This window comes from Ochotona princeps, chromosome 6, assembly GCF_030435755.1.
Source record: "Ochotona princeps isolate mOchPri1 chromosome 6, mOchPri1.hap1, whole genome shotgun sequence".
Lineage (NCBI taxonomy): Eukaryota > Metazoa > Chordata > Mammalia > Lagomorpha > Ochotonidae > Ochotona > Ochotona princeps.
This window is the reverse complement of record NC_080837.1, coordinates 24,349,902-24,367,157: the sequence shown is the minus strand read 5'-3', so window position 1 is coordinate 24,367,157 and position 17,256 is coordinate 24,349,902. Positions and strand designations below refer to the sequence as shown.

Here is a 17,256-nt window from a genome sequence, read left to right as displayed (position 1 = left end):
TTGTTTAGAAATGCAAACTCTCAGAATCCCATAAACTTACTGAGTTAACCTCTAGCAGCAGAGCCTTGGAATCTGCTGTAGTAAGATTTTTCAAAGATTCTTGGACCAGCTCAAGTTTGAGAAGCGTAAGCCAACACACCAAGTTAACAGTTACTCTCAGACACAAGGTAATCACCACCAGCACTACCACGTGCATCCATGGAAAAACAAACATTCATGCTAGCTATAATTACTCAGATGACTGCTGATATCCCTCCTATTTGCGAGTAAATAGTATTTAAGAATTTACAAATCTGAGACAATACCACAAAATTTTGTTAGAAGACAGTACCAGGAGATGGGGAAGCATTAAAATTATAAGGAAAAATTTACATTAATAACTTTTTCATCAGAGGGTTGAATCCAAGATTTTGTCTGATTCCTAAGAACATGTGAATGACACAAGCTGTTCTAAAAGTGAGATTTAAAAGCTTTTCTTTCTCTTCAAAAAAGGATTCTGGTTTTGGTTCATTTATCTGTATGATAAGAGAAAAATTATTTTCAGGTCTTTCTGATACTTTTCACAACTGTTTATTACTGGTACCACATGATACCATATTAAATTTAGAACCATAACATTTAACTTTTTCTCAACTTAGTTCAAGAGTTACCTAACTACAAAAAATGGGGGGCTTATATCATTTCCTTATCTACGTTTAATATACAAACTCCATAATCATAGTTTTTTGAACTTCAGGAAAGGAAAAATGAATTCAGAGTTCAGAAACTAAAGGAAGAAAAAAACTACCCTTCTTTTTCCTATTTGATTTCTACAAAGGTAATGGCAATATAGAAATACATCTAACAAAAGAGAAAAAAATTAAGATTTTTATTATAACATAGTAAAAACGTGATATTAAGTAATACCTAGATTTAAAAACCCTGCTACTTGGATACATTAATGGATATGATTGTCAAATCCCATTAAGCCATTCTCTGAAAATGAGTCGATTTTATTACGTCTAAATTACACATCAAAAAAATACAGGACAAAACCTCTTCAACCATATTTTTCAATAGTTTTGACTCCATGCAAGTAACTACTTTCTAAGAAACACAAAAAGAATATTTTCATTAACATCCAACAATATTGTTAATATGGTTACCATTTCAGATACAGATTAAAGGATGATGGTACGGTAAGATGACAAATTGGCTATACTAGAACTTATGGTTTGGGTATGAGGGTAGGGAGATAGAAACCGACACAGAAAAAATGCCCCATGAGTATATATTCACAAATAATTAAGATAAAGATGACCAATGACACATATAGAATTTTGTGGTTACACAGAGAAAGTTGCAGGCAAATGGAACAGAAGCCAGCCAACACATAGGAGTCCATTCCAGTTAAGAGGAGTCTTACTGCTTTGTTCCAGGCTAAGCAATGAACAACAGTGAAGACATGCAAAGATTTTTAAGAAATTAAAAAGCTAAAGGAACTGAAAAAGAAGTACCATCAGCTAGAGTTAGCACTAACTCTTGTGAGCATCTGGGGAATGAAGTAGTAGACAACAGATTTCTCTCTGCCTCTGAAATCAATTTTAAAAAAATAGCTGTGAGCATTTGGGGGAGTTGGTAAGATGTCACTTGAGACATCATATTCTATGGATTTTAGATCTAACTACATTCTTAATTCCTGCTTCCTGCTATTTGCCTTACAAGACAGACATAGACTGAGTTCTAGGCTCCAAACTTTGGCTTTGCCCAGCCCTAGCAGTTGCAGACAATTTGGAAGTTCATCAGTGAATGGGATCTCTCTCTTGGCTAGTCTGTTTCCTTGCCTCCCTCCCCTTCAAACAAATATGTAAAAATAATAAATAGGGGACAGCATTGTAGCAATGCCAACATCAGTTTCGGGTGCTGGTTTGAGTGCCAGGTGCTCCACTGCCAATCCATCTCACTGCTAATTCAACTGGGAAAGTAGTGGAATATGGTTCAAGCATTTGGGGTACTGATCTTATCTGGGAGACCCAACTGGAATTGTAGACTCCTAGCTTCGGCTTAGCCCTCACCTGGCTATTGCACCTATCTGTCTCTCCCTATCTCTGTGTAACTCTATCTTCCATATAAATAACAAATCTTTAAAAGAATAAACAAAATTTAGTTAATGATAAATCTAAAATTTAAATTAGGATATCTCACTTATATTAATCACACATTAATTCTGAATATTTTTTAAAATCATATTGCATTGAATTTTTATTTATTGGAGAGACAAAGAAAGAGAAACCTCCCATCTACTGGTTTATTTCCTAATGACTACCAAGCCAGTAGCTTGGGGTGGCAGTGATACAGGTGCTTGAGCTCCACATTTCCTGTACTACTGCTTCTTGGGATATGGAATTAAGCCCAGACATTCAATATGGATGCAGGCTTCCTAATCAGTATCTTAGCCACTGTGGTAAATGCCTAACCCTTTTAAAAAATGTTTTCATATATTTTACATTTATTAATTTGAGAGGCAAAGAGAGGGAAGTGAATAGAAACAAAGGGACAGACACAGAGCACAACCTGATTTTGTATAATCAATCTCTCTGGTTTATTTCTGAATAGCTTTTGCCATTTTTTTAAATGAAACTCTATCCTAAAGGAAGTTTTCTCTACCAATGAGATTAAAATGAAAGTAATATAAGTTGAAGCATTTCATCAGCATGGAGTAAATTCAAATAATGTAAGCTGAATGAATTAATGAAAAATAATCCAATAGGGACAGCACGGCTAGAACTGCCCAGCCTATTCACTCAGTGAACTCAAGTATAAACGACTGGCTGGCTGGCTGAGGAGAAAGATGGATGTAAAGACAGATGGATTCAAGGTAACAGAAAGAAAGGGAGCTAGATCCAGTGAAATTTCTAAAAGCAGTGGAAATTCTGATGTGTCTCAGAGTGATCATTTCAAGGTTAACACTAACGATATTACATGTATTTATTTTGTACATAAACCCTAAACATTAAAAAATTTTCGGAAATTTGGAAATTTATGAAATATCTATAGGGAAAAAATGAGAGAAAATCTATTTGCCTAACAAATCTATCTTAATTTCATTGGTTTAATAACTCATCTCACAATTTTATTCTAAGTGGTATCTTAAGTTGATACGCCAGAAAATAGTTTCAGGCAATATCTTAAAAGTTTCTTCTAGTTCCTTAATGAGAAAATCTGGCTTCTAAAAGAACACCTTTATTTTCAAAACAAAAATTTGCTGACATATAATTTTAATTGGCGATTTACATGTTTAACTCATCTTACCTCATCATATGATTTACATAGGCTTTGCTACAGCTAGTGTTGTATCTGCAAAAACTACAGTGGACATATGTAGGAAAATGGTTTGCAAAATCTTTTATTTCGGAACAACATTCAATGCACTTGTGAACGCCCCGACGATACCTTATGGAGACATAAAGAAAATGATAAAAATATATTTTAAGACAAAAATATTAAGGGAGAGCCTTATTAATGTTCTGTTAACTAAAGGATGAAGTTTTTATGCTTAAATTTGAGTTAGTATTGTGTTTCAGGAATAAAGATTACCTTAAGTTCCTCAATGCTGTGTTAACTTTACTTTTTTTATTGCTACTAGCCAATGTGCTTTGTTTCTTTTGTATATTAGATATTTTTGATTTATATTTAGATTTATTTCCATTAGGCTTACTGGCACTGGGTTTACTTGCATTGGATTTGGTTGTATTAGGTTTACTTGTATTCAACTTTGTGGGAGTTTTATCAGTTATATTTTTAGTCCTTGGAGGTGAAAGCTGAAGGGTAGAAGTGCTTGCACTAATGGATGGTGTAACTGAAGATCCTGATTGAAGAGGTCCAACTGAAGCTCGAATAGTAACCTACAAAATGAAGGGAATAATTGCTTTAAGGAAGTCATCATTACATTAATATTAGAATAGCACTGTACAAAAAGCTAAACATCAAGTATTAAAGAAAATTATAATCTGATTAAGTCTTCCACTTCTTCTAAATGCTCAAACCAATACAACAGAATTAAACTTGGTATGTGTTCACTTGTAATATTACATACTTGTATTTTTGTACAGATATCAGTTGTATGTTAACAGTTATTAATGGATAATTAGGAGTTAATGCAAATTATATGAATATAAAAAAGAGCACATTACACAACTATTTTTACACTCTGATACATATATGACAAAAATTCACAAACACAGCGCTTAAGATTTAAATATTAAAGCCTAAAAAATAACTCCAGAAAGGACACCTTTTTCCTTTCACAATTACAAAACAAAACAGATTCATAGTAAATGTGACCTCTTCTTTCCAGGAGTGGATTGCCTAGTATTTACGCTTATAGATTTCTGAAAGGAGTTGTATCAATTCTATATACTATAGGAATAGTTTAAGAATATTTAGAATTTTCTTACAGAGAAGTAATACAAAGTTTATCACTTAGTATTTACAAGGCAAAAATTTTATCTGTTGGTTTGTAATAGAAAGCACCAACATTCTCAAGAAAATGTTCTAATAAATACATGTGCTTGGGTATCATACAAAAGCACTGGACCAGGAATCAACACAATTGAGTTTAAATGCCTCTGTAGTCATGTGATCTAGAAAAAGCAATTAATTTTTCTGAGCCTTTTGCCACCACAATACAAATCAATACTTGTCTATGTCACTGGATTGTTGTATGGGTTAAATAACAGAATCATGAAAAAAGTACACTGAAAGCCTAATTTTCGGGTGCCATAAGAACATTTAGTATCATTATCATAATCATTATTATTATTAATAAGGGAAAAATGAGAGAGTACTGCACTGCTTACATTAGTGTTCTGCATGTCTAGTCCCAGCATGAAATGAATGGATTGCAGGGAAGGATGCTGGATAGCTTCTCTTGCTCTAGGTCTTCAGAGCATGGCTTTACATTGTTTAGTTAATTCAAATAACAGACATACCCACACTCAAAGTACCCAAGCCAAATATAAATGTTTTGGGGATTATTTCACTTTGGATTATCCATGCCTCTGTTTCCCTCCACTGGAGCAAATATTCAAGAGCTGACTGTATATAGAGAAGTCAAAGAAAACAGATGTACATAAGGCAAAAAGGGAAAAGTAAATTAGAATCATCAGTATGCAGTCAGACATGTGTTTGCTGATTTAAAACATAATGCTATCCAGCAGCAGAACTTGCTTCTCCGAGAGTATACTCATTCATAACAACTTCAACAAACATTTGAGAACCTATGGTATTCAAGGTGCTATACCAGATGCTGGGGATACAAAGATAAATAAAATTGGATTCCTGATCTAAAGCATTTTATTCTTCAAAAGATAAAACTAACATACATAAGGCCAACTAGAGTAGCTCAAAACAGGCTACACAGTACTGAAACAACCTGCTGGCACAGGAAACAGTTCATCTGGTTGCACTTTTATTTTACAACGAAATACCATTTCAACATAACATACTTCATTGACCTCAAAACAACATTTACAAGTTTTTCTTTTTAAGCAAAAGAATTATAAAACCTAAATTTAAATTGTAATAAAATCAGAAGTGATCATTAAAAATATATTCAAAAAATAAACTAAATTGTATTAAATACAATGCAAAAATACAACGTATTTGAACTCACTTTTGTCCCAGGAGGCAATCCTTCTAGTTGTTTAGGTTTTATAAATGTTCGATGATGCTGAGTCTTGTGATCCATTTTCTCTTTGCATGTCAAAAATTGCAATCTGCATTTTGTACAACGATGTATTCCTTTTTTCTGTTTAGAAGGCAAAATAATAATCATCCCTGTAAGTTCAAATCCTTTGTCTTAAGGTTGCTCTAGCCAGATTTAATGATACTTAAATTACATTAAAATGTGTGTAGCTTCACATCATAACTAATTCCAAAATACTATTTCATTTTTTGCACAAATATAGTATTTTGATGGGAAAGTGAGCTATACTATGTTTTACCCAGGGAAAAGAAATTACTTTTTTTAAGATTTGTTTTATTTATTTTTATTTTTAACTTGTTCTGTTTCCATTTGATTAACAAGTTGGCAAAATAAATGTTTTAAGACAAAATCTAACCAGACAATTCAAAGAACGTTATATTACAGGAATGTTTGTATGAAGCAGTGTTGTCTAATAAAATCATCTAATGGTGACAATGTCTAGAGCTGCACTGATCAACATTGTAGCTACTGTGGTTACTGATGAGCACTCAAGATAGGGCAAGTACAACTGAGGGGACTGAATCTCTAATTTGTATGGAAATAATCACAGGTGGGTGGTGGATACTGCTAAGACCACGTAGATATGAAATCATAAAACACAGCAGCTAATAACAATCTACTAAACTGGTTAGGAACCTCTTACTGAATCCCTCCTTAAACTCAGTCCTCTCAGACAGAAACTGAGACCCCTGAAAAATCTCACTTTGCCACAGACAAAAACAGGTTTATTCTACAAGTCATTAAAACTGCGATTCTTTAAACATTAAACAAAAGACATGTAACTTACATGCATATACAACATAAAAAGTATATTTAAATATAAGAGATTATCTTCTCTAAAATTCTGCCAGATCCATCAACATTTTCATTTAAATACAACCGTAAATTTTGATTAAGCTGTGTAGTCAGTATGCAAAAGCTGATCCCATAATCAGATTTAGTAGATTCAGTTGCTTCTGATTTTGATAAAAGCACTATGGCTTTTCCAAGCACTCAGAAAAAGTCCAATTTGGAATAAAAAATTTAGCCAGAACAAAAGATGGTTTAATTGATTCAGAAAAATAATTAGTAAGCATAACATCAGAATTCAAGGAAAGAATACAAGTACTAACACTGGGTCATCCAAATTACATAGTATAACTGTTAAAAGTTATGCAATAAACAATCTATGATCTAAATCTAGCTTGAATTCAGAACCACGTAGTATCATTATTGTTTTCTTTGGCATACAGTTACAAAAGCCCACTCTGGGGCAATGACATCAGGTTCTCTCAATCAAATGGGAAGTTAGTAAATGGAAATAAAGTTCGAATGAAAAAAAAAGAGAACACAATTATGAATTCTCAACTTTTCTTTCTCAGTCCAAACTCAACTTTTCCCTTATCCTAAAAATCCCCCTCAAAATGACCCCATATCTACCATTTGGTTCTGAAATAACCAATCTTTTATAAATTCCATTCTTCCTCTTTTTTCTCTTATATTCAGGCATCCCTTTTTCTTTCTGTCTTTCAGAACTTCTGTTACTAACAGTTACATTACAATACTAGAAAGGAAATAAAAAGTGGAAGTTTTATAAATCATTCACCACAATTTGCAAACTAACGTGATCTGGAACTCTGCCTCCTTTGCAAAATGAATCTAACTGGGCCCAGTGAGATAGTCTAACAGCTAAAGTCCTCACCTTGAACGTGCCAGGACTGTATATGGTGCAGGTTCTAATCCCGGTAGCCCCACTTCCCACCCAGCTCCCTGCCTGTGGCCTGGGAAAGCAGTCAAGGATGGCCCAAAGCTTTGGGACCCTGCACCCACATGGGAGACCCAGAAGAAGCTCCTGGCTCCTGGCTTTGGATTGGCTCAGCACCAGCCGTTGTGGCTGCTTGGGGTATGAACCATTGGACGGACTATCTTCTTCTCTCCCTCTCCTCCTCTCTATATATCTGCGTTTCCAATAAAAATAAATAAATCTTTAAAAAAATGAATCTAGACTCTATGTTTGGTATACGCTTGCAATGGGGGAATCTCAACTGAACTTGAGCTGTGGTTATGCAACAAGGTGGAGGAATCCACCATGGTGGGAGGGTTTGGGGAGGGGTGGGGAGAACCCAAGTACCTATGAAACTGTGTCACATAATACAATGTAATTAATGAATTAAAAATAATAAATAAATTAAAAAAAACAAAAAACAAAAAAATGAATCTAACCAATGTTCTACATCATACTCCATCCTTTTGGTATTGCAACATAAACAAATAAGAACTGGTAACTCACCTGATGCTTCATGTAATGGTGCATATAGGGTGTTGCAATTTTAATAACTTTGAGGCAAAATGGACATAGCAAGTTCTTAGTGTTTTCATGAGATGTTCTGAAATGAGTTTCTACATCAGAAAATGATGACGACCTATAATTACAAACCTAGAAATTGAAGAAGGTTTATTTCAATTTGAAAATTAGCAACTGACATGCAGTTAAAAAATAACAAGGATGAATCAATTATTTAGAAGATCATCTTGTACTATTAATGCAGCTCTGATGCCTAAACCAGCATAAATTCCACTAATGATAATAATGAATTCCACCAAAAGATAATCTTTGACACAGGTAAGTTATCTTTAAGGTTAGGATATACGTCTCAAAATAACTAGATTCTCTTTTTTTTCATCTATCATTCCCTATCTTGACTTGAACTTTCAAATTCTAGTCTCCTGTTCTTTAAATGTATCTTCTGCATATAAAGAGCATTCTCCATTAGATCATAATGTCTTCCAGGATGCTGCAGTAGCAACTGATCTTTCTCTTGCTTTCTTATTTCTTTAAATTCTGGGGGGAAAAAAAAAGAATCCCAAAGCATTCAGTAGGGTTCTTGGAAACTAACATCATCTTATATTCCCTTTGCATACTTACATTCTCCCCATATGGTAAGATAAGTCCACATGTTTGTCTTTCTCTATGAAGGCTCTTATCTGCCCCATAAACAGATGGGTAAAAACACCAGCATCTGAGCCAAATCCAGCTCCCTGCTCTCACCTCATGAAATGAATGACTTACACCAAGGAACTTCCTACTGATAATTTAACTACAAGAGGATCTTCTAGCTACCATATTTATCTAAATATGAATACTAAAATTAAAAACTAATATGTTTTCTGAAATATTAAAATTATATGAAACTCAATTTAACACCCAGATACAGTTTTATTGGAAAACAGACACATCCATTTATCCACTCATTGTCTATGGCTGCTTTTGTGTTATGACAACAGAGATGGCTAGTCACAACAGAGACTGAACAAAGCAAAAAATTAACAGAAAATACAGTGAAAAATTTTTGTTCAAAAAATTTTCAAATCTATGCATATGGTCTTCAAATAGGCTTATGAAAAATTCATATTATGAAAAACGATGTACAGATTTTAAAAATTGTACCAATACAAACATCTTTTAATTCCATTTTCCACTAATATTTTGAAGCACCCTGATACAAACATGACAAGAATGAAATATTTAGTTTTACTTAGCATTTTTATTTTTACAGAAAACAAATTATGTTGACTTCAGGTATAACAGGTTTAAATTGTAAAAAGAAAAAAGAGAAACCAGCCCAACAAACACAGGATTAATGTCATAAAATTTGTGTGTACCTGGCAAATATACGGCATCTCACCAGGTTTATGATTGTCCTTCATATGTTGCAAAAGAACATGTTCTGTCTCAAATGATAATTCGCAGATTTTACAAATTGCTGAAGTTGAAGGGAAACAGCATTATAACTTTTTAGGATATAAACCTAAAAAATGCATTTCATACATCTTTATCAAAACTGACAATAACATTAGTTGTAGTGGCAATGGGGATGAACAATCAAGAGTACATTAACTGTGTGCCAAACACATTCAAAGAACTTTACTTCTAGTCATTAACTCAATCTGTGTAAAGACACTATGAAGACAGTATATGTTTTATCCTCACTATCCAAGTATTAGGTAAATTACTTAAAATCATATATCTGCATTTAAAAGCAGCTGTGGGATTTGCATCCAATATATTCAGCTCCAACATCCGCTATTTTAACTATAATCGTAGTGGTGGGCACTGAGCACAATGCGTAAAGATGCTACTCAGTAACCCACAGCTCATATTTGTGTTCCTGGATTCAAGTACTGTCAGCGTTCCCAATTCTAAAAATGCACACCCTTGGAGGCAAGTGATGGCTCCAGAAGCTGGGTCTGTGCCAATCACGCAGGAAACCTGGACTGAGTTTCCAGCTCCCAGGCAGTGGCACAGCAGAGATCTCTCCAAGTCATCCTATCTCTTCCTCTCTGTTACTCTGTCCTTGTCTCTCTGCCTGTCAAATAAAAGCAATTTTTAAATGGGGAAAAAGATTCTAAAATACTTTTAAATTGAAAGGATGATGTTATTTTTATTTTCCAAAAATATAGGTTTGTAAGTATAGGGATTTCTCCCCGTCCTCCTCCTCCTCCCTCCCCATTTTCCCATTTCATAATGAGAAAAGAAGATTTTTTAAAAACTACAACTGTTACTTTTCTAACTAAAGTTTAAATGAAGAGACTGGTATCATATGATCTGAAACTTCTAGCTTAGTCCCCCACACATAAAGCACAGGTTATGCCCAGCCAGTGCTCACAATGGAATATTCATATTTCAAGAGAGATTTTAATTTTTATTAGCTAATTTAATCTAAAAATTTAAGAAAGATCAAAATGAAAATTTTCAATTTTTCTTCAAATTTCAAAGTCCATTTCTTACTCTTACTTTTCGAATTTAAGTTTTTTCCACAATTTGTATCATCAAAGCCAGTTACATGAAATTGTAACTTACTAGAAAATTCATGTGGAGTGTGTGTACTTTCGATGTGACACTGCAGCTGAAATGGTGTGGGAAACTGACGGTAGCAGTGCTGGCAGGTGGTGTGGTTTTCCCAGCTCTCACTGCTCTGCTTCTCAAGTTCCAAATGATGTTTCATGTGGTTCATAAACCTATAAATGATTGTCAACAGGTGCAAAAGTTCAGATTTAAACAGAAAATCTTGCAAGTGTCTGAACCTATATCTTAGAAGAGATCAATTACTTAAAATAAAATGTAAAGCCTTAGTCTTCCAGAAAGGTGTAATACTTAATTCACTTAATTTAAATGAATTGGCTAAACCTTTTTACTTTAAAAAAACATCATTAATGTAGTTATCTGAAGTATCACTAATGAGGTAATTCTTAGTCATTACTTAAGATAAAATAAATTTTTTTAAGATAAAAATAGCAGGGCTCTTTTCCATAGCTGACATACTTCTCATATTTTAAACATACTGAAAGGGAGAAAATCCTACCACCAAAAACAGCTAGAGTCAAGAGAGATACACAATAGATTTGAAGATACACAATAGATTCCAGATGCTTCAGAGACAGATTACTGGTATTTTCACTTGTGTCTTGATTTCCAAATACATGTAAGGGTAATTTTAATGCCTACAATTACAAGAACCTTTTGTTTTATTTAATGACACCAATTTACTGTTAGTACAGACTGTTCACTTGCAGACTGTGCCCTTTGCAGGCAATGTCCATTTTTCAGTTTTACATTGTGCTTTTTCAGCTTCCCTAAAAGGCTTCTTATGAGCAGGAACTACAACCTTTAACAGAAGAGAGTATAATATAAGTGGAACACCTACTTAAAAGAGCTTAGTGAAGCTTCTGCTGAATGTCAAACCAGAGCTTTTTAATTGAAACAATTTAGATTTGTCAACTATTAAGTTATTCACTGTGAATCACATACACAAAAAGTGATCTGGAAAGGAACTAACAATGTCACCAGTCTGAATAATCATCATTACGAAGATTGTAACATCTCTTTTTCACACACACAAATATTAGTGCTCATTAGTGCAGGTCATGGTATCTCTTGAAATTTCTCCTATGACTTTAACACCAGCTCTACAGACACTGCAGAAAACCCTAGCCTTAATTATTTTCATATAGAAAAAAAAATCATGAGCCAATAAACTTCTGGTACACAGTTTCAAGTACTTCAAGTATATCTACATATCAGCTGTCTCTCCCTTAATTATAGGATCAGCTGTTTCTCTCTTATTATAGGATCCTTCATCAAGAGATCACATTTTTTCAAATCCATACTTGGAAGTTGGGGCGGGGGAAAGGCAAGCTTCCTGCAAGAACTGTCACAGAACAAAATAAATAAAATCTGTTTTAGTGACACCCAACGAAGGGAAACACACAAACACATACACACAACAGAACACAGTAGAAATTCTTGGCCTTCTTTGCCTTCCCAGTTTATTAAAGGAAAAATTAAAGTAACATTATATATTTCACTTTAGTCATAGGTATTTAACATTAGTTACATTAAGTAAATAATCATATTTTTAAATGCTCAATCTTTAGTAGTTTATTTAAAATTTCTCATTATTCTGATGATTTATACTCATATAACTAGTCATCTTTTATGTTTCATACTGAATGGGCTACTCACAAAAATAAATCCAGAGAGTCACTGCTGAAATTATATTAATATATACCTACAACTGAGCAAGAAACTAAGGAAATCAGTGAACCTCACTGGGGTGTTTTACTATAAAACAAAATGAAAATGGAAATAGATGGCAAAGTCTTTCTATAATAGTTGTTCACTGTTTTATTTTACAGCACAATTTCCTTTCTGTAAAACTCCTGGACCACAGAACACCAGTGGCTGTTGAAATGTGATAAAAGAAAGTAAAGAAACACAAACATTCATATGAAATTAAGAATGCAATAGAACTTGGAAAATGATAAAGTGCTAGCATATAGAAACCATTAACAATTATCACAAGGAAGTACTGCAGTATACTTCAGGATTTTTCTCCAGAAATCACAGCAACTATGCAAAAGCTGGGCCCAGAGTTTCATTACATATGCTTCAGCATGCAAACTATAAAAGACAATTATCAAAAACAAACATGAAAATGCTAAGTACAGGTTTGTTTTTAAACACATATCTCACTTGTGGAAAATACTCTAGTGCTTGCAATACATTTTGAAATGTGTCAGAATTACCACACACTTTTCAGGAAGAACAATGAAAAAATATACTACAAATGAAGCATAGTACGATGTTAAGGATAGAACCAGGGTGCTAAGTATACAAATGACCAATGATAAATTTTTAAAACTTCAATATCAGAAAAAATTTTATAAGAAAATAATGGGAAAACAATCTTACCTAGTATAAAATGTCAAACTATATAACCAACGATAAATACCACTGATCTGTCTTGTTACTTTGCTCTTGTTATTAACTTACATAGGATGATAGCTTCATATATACTATGTCATGTAACTCAAAGTTTACAAAGCTTAAATGCCTAAAATTTAAAGTATGTATTTATAAATAATATCTTCAAAATTCCATTGGGAATTATCTTTTTTTCAAAGGTGTTAAATTTTAAAATAAAAATAATTAGGTTTCCTACAACTGGTACCTCTCCAAAGTAGATCCTTTTCCCAAATGGCAAAGGTTAAAAAATTATAAATATCAGCTAAAACATTTGAGCATTAAATAAGATTAGTGTGTCCAACTGGACAAACATAAAGAAGCAAAAAAAAAAAAATGAAAAGCAAACACAGCTGAAGAAGTAAAAATATGCAATAAAAATTATTTCTTAAGAAACATATAAGAAACACTTCATGTGGATCTAGAAATCAAGCACCAAAATATAAAAAAGAACAAATGCTTTTCATTGAGAAATTCTGCCTTTGTTTTGAAAGGAAAATGTTAAAACTGTTGATTTAAAGCGGCACTGAAAAATATAAGACAAAGACTCGACATTTGTATCTAAAACATTTCAATTTTCAAGCAGAAACAAAAATAAGCATTTACATACCTAATATTATTTTTTAAGACTTTCAAGCAACTGAAGCATTTAAAGGTTGTATGAGTCTTCTGTTCTTCCTGGACATCTCCTTCATGTTTTCCATAATAAAAGTCATTAACTAACATGATCAATTTTCCTTTCTCTGAATCAACAGTCTTACTTTTATTTGTTGTACTTGAAAACTCTGTTTTAGCCAGCCCCAAAAAGCTATTTATCATGTCTGGACAACAATACTGAAAGAGAGAAAAAAAGGCTTATTTATTTTTTTTAATTAAATAGCAAAAAAAAAAATGATTCTACATTTACAACTAAGGCCAGACCATGTAAAACAATGCTTGGTAATATATACAAAAAGAGTTGCCAAAAATTCATAGTGCTTGCACAAATACAAAAAAGTTCAGACAACAATTCTTAATACAGTCAAAAAAAATTTTTTTTCAAAGAGAAATGAAAAATGTCAGGACTGGGCTATAGATTTAGCAGCTTTTAAATGCAATTTACCTATTCAAATGTAAGTATTTTATAATAATTTATTCCTTAATGAAAAATCATATATTTCATATTAATGTTATGATACAGTATAGGAGGGAAATATAGTTTCATGCACCTTAAAGTGCATGTCTAATTATTAAAAAAAAAATAACAGAATTTCATAAAGCTTGACTTGAATTGGACTTTGAAACAGGTAATCTGTCAGCTCCCAGACTCAAGGTACTAAAATTGTGTGGAGCACAAAAAACAAAAAACAAAACAAAACAAAAAAACAGGTCTTAGTTTCATCTTGAAAACTTCAAAAATTGTCTTAAATTCAGAATGCTTAAATATTTGAAGGGGAATCAAGATTTCATACAAACAGATTTTTTTCATACATTAAGTATATTCTAAAAGAAGATATAATTAATTCAGCAACTGTAAACTGTCAGTTGTAGGATTTCTCTTAGGACAATTTTTCTCTGAGTGCAATCAGAGAAAGACCAAAATTAGAAAAACAAGTGCTTGTTAACATGCTAATTCCTGTACTATATGTCAAACGGTCTAACCTACAATGTCTAGAGATGAGGCCCAAAAGCTGTGTTTCTTACAAACAACACTTCTTCTCTTACAACATAAATGCTGGCTAAAAATATTTATGTCATTAGTAGCAACATAAAAAAGTCTAAAAATCTATACACAACTCTCTCAGATAACAACATCTATCTCCTCTTTTGGTACATGTTAGGTAACTGGTTTATATTTTTCATTACATGGGCCTTTACTCCAAGACAGATCTGTAACATTTCCTTCAATATGGCATTGCATTCATTTTGTTTCACTTGTCAACTTGTCAAAGAAAAAAAATAACTAAAAAAAAAAAAAAAGAAAACTGAATAAAATAAAATAAAAATGACATAATTAAATGGTAAATAGGAATTAAGGTAGAAACCACATGTAAAATTAAGACAAATACATTTGTTCCCGGATGGAATATAATTCTTTACAGCCTTCCACTCCCTAGACTACAATTGAAATGAAACCATTACAGAAATAGAAAAGTTTCACTAGGTTGGCACTGTGGTACAGTAGATTAAGTCCCAGCACCCTGTATCAGAGAGCAGTTTGAGTCCTACTTGCTCTGCTTCCAATCCAGCTTCCTGCCAATATGCCTGGAAAGGCAGAAAAGCCTGGCCTGATTGCTCTGACCCCTGACATTCATGTGGGAGACCATGACAGAGCTCCTAGCTTCAGACTAATTCAGCATTTTGAAGTGAGGGTTGGTGAGGTGGGGATGATGGGGGATGAGATGGTGGGGGCTGGGGGTGGGTAAACAAGCAGAGAGATCTCTTTATCTGTTTCTCCCTTTCTACCTCTCTGTCACTGTGCCTTTAGAATAAAATTTTCCTTTTAAAAAAAGGCAGATTCTAAACAGAGATAAGAGACAGAGAGAGACAGAGGTCTTCCATCTATTCATTTCCCAAGTGGCTCTAATGGCTAGAGCTGAGTTGATCAGAAGCTGGGAGTCAGTTCATTCAGGGTCTACCTTGTGGGTGCAAAATCCCAAGGCCTTCATTCTACCTGGATTTGCCAGGCCACAAGCAGGAAGCTGGATGGGAAATGGAGCAGCCAGGACATAAGCTGACACCCATAAAGGATGTCAGTGGTGTAGGGTGAAGATTAGCCTGATACACCACCTGCTGGACCCAAAGTAAAACTTTTTTATAAAGACAAATTTTGTTCTACATTTTTCTATATTATTTCTCAGATATATGCAATTTTTTTAAACATTCATTTATTTTACTTGAAAGTCAGAGTTACAGAGACAGAGAGATCTTCCTTTTCATGGGTTCACTCTCCAAATGGCCGCAATGGGCAGAGCTGGGTTAGTCTGAAGCTGGGAGCCAAGAGCTTCAACCAGGCTCTCCCATCGGTATAAGGGCAAATGGCCTTAAGCCGTCCTCTGCTGTTCTAAGGCATTAGCCAGGAGCTATATCAGAAATGGAGCAGCCAGAACTTGAACCAGCACCCAAACATGATGCAGGCATCACAGGCAAAGAACTAGCCTGCATGTGACCGCACTGTCCCCTCGAACACATAGTTTTTAAGAGCTCAAACTTAGGAACTTTTAAAAAATTCTTTCAAAACATGCAAAATTATAAACATAAATGGAGAAAAATAAGGATCTACAGCTTTAAAATAATTACTTCTAATCATGTATATAAGTGGCACAATCTTAACAGGTAAAATTTTCTCATTCTCTGCATTTTAAGAAAATGCAGAGAATATAAGGAAGATCTCAAACGATATTCGAAAAATTATAATGCATAAATACTATATAGAGAATAGGCTCTCTAATTAGCAATGTCAATAATATTATGTTCCAAATGCTACATTTCACTTTCATTAGAAGTTACTCAATTGAATCTAATTTTGCAATGAGTCTCTTTTTCTTTCTGGAATCTACATAAAAATTTAAATCTATGGTAAGTGTGATGTAAGGTTTATATTCTCCAGAAATATCTGATTTGGTATATCTGTAGAATTAAAGGTGACTTACAATATCCATATGTGTTTATATACAAAATAAATGATCAATTACTTGCTCTTCTATTCTTACACCATCTTACAGAGAAGATAGGATTACATATTTCCAAATAAATACACCAACCTGGTTCAGAGAATATAATTTAAATAATGTTTCAGATACCTATAAAAGAGCTGAATAACAAACCATTAATAACAACAGCCAGCAGCAAGTAGTGAATTAGGGTAGAGATTTAGTAATTGAGAGGAAAGCAAATATCCTACAGAAAATATCCTTTGGAAAACAACTTCAGCAGTAAGCTCAGACTGAAGAGACTGGAGCAAGTCAGAGAATGCATGGCTGAGTTATGGCTGAAGATCAACTGGCCATCCTACGCTCAGCCTTAGTAAGATTTTGGTTTCAGCCCTTATCTGCAGCACCCAATTCCTCATTAATCTGTTATTTCCCTGCATGAGCCATTCTGCAAGTACCAAATACTTTTAATGCCATTTAATATGATTTGAAAAAATCACACATTATTATATACTCACCATTCTTATCTCACTAGCCCAACTCTATAGACTGCATTCTATTGGTTTGTTACTGGCCTAATAACTCAGGTAGTATTT

The 17,256-nt window shown here is 33.5% G+C and overlaps 1 protein-coding gene across 8 annotated transcripts in view; it reads right to left on the bottom strand.

Annotated features, from left to right (window-relative positions):
• The window catches only part of ZNF280D (zinc finger protein 280D), a 94,214-nt gene that overhangs the window by 31,612 nt on the left and 45,346 nt on the right, over nt 1–17,256 (bottom strand). For all 8 annotated transcript variants that reach the window (XM_058665801.1, XM_004578062.2, XM_058665808.1 and 5 more), the window contains 7 exons: nt 13,639–13,862; nt 10,587–10,744; nt 9,389–9,489; nt 8,016–8,162; nt 5,654–5,788; nt 3,577–3,884; nt 3,292–3,432 (listed from right to left, as the gene is read on the bottom strand). In XM_058665801.1, the coding sequence (XP_058521784.1) occupies nt 3,292–3,432; nt 3,577–3,884; nt 5,654–5,788; nt 8,016–8,162; nt 9,389–9,489; nt 10,587–10,744; nt 13,639–13,862 (1,214 nt within the window). The remainder of the gene's footprint in view (nt 1–3,291; nt 3,433–3,576; nt 3,885–5,653; nt 5,789–8,015; nt 8,163–9,388; nt 9,490–10,586; nt 10,745–13,638; nt 13,863–17,256) is intronic.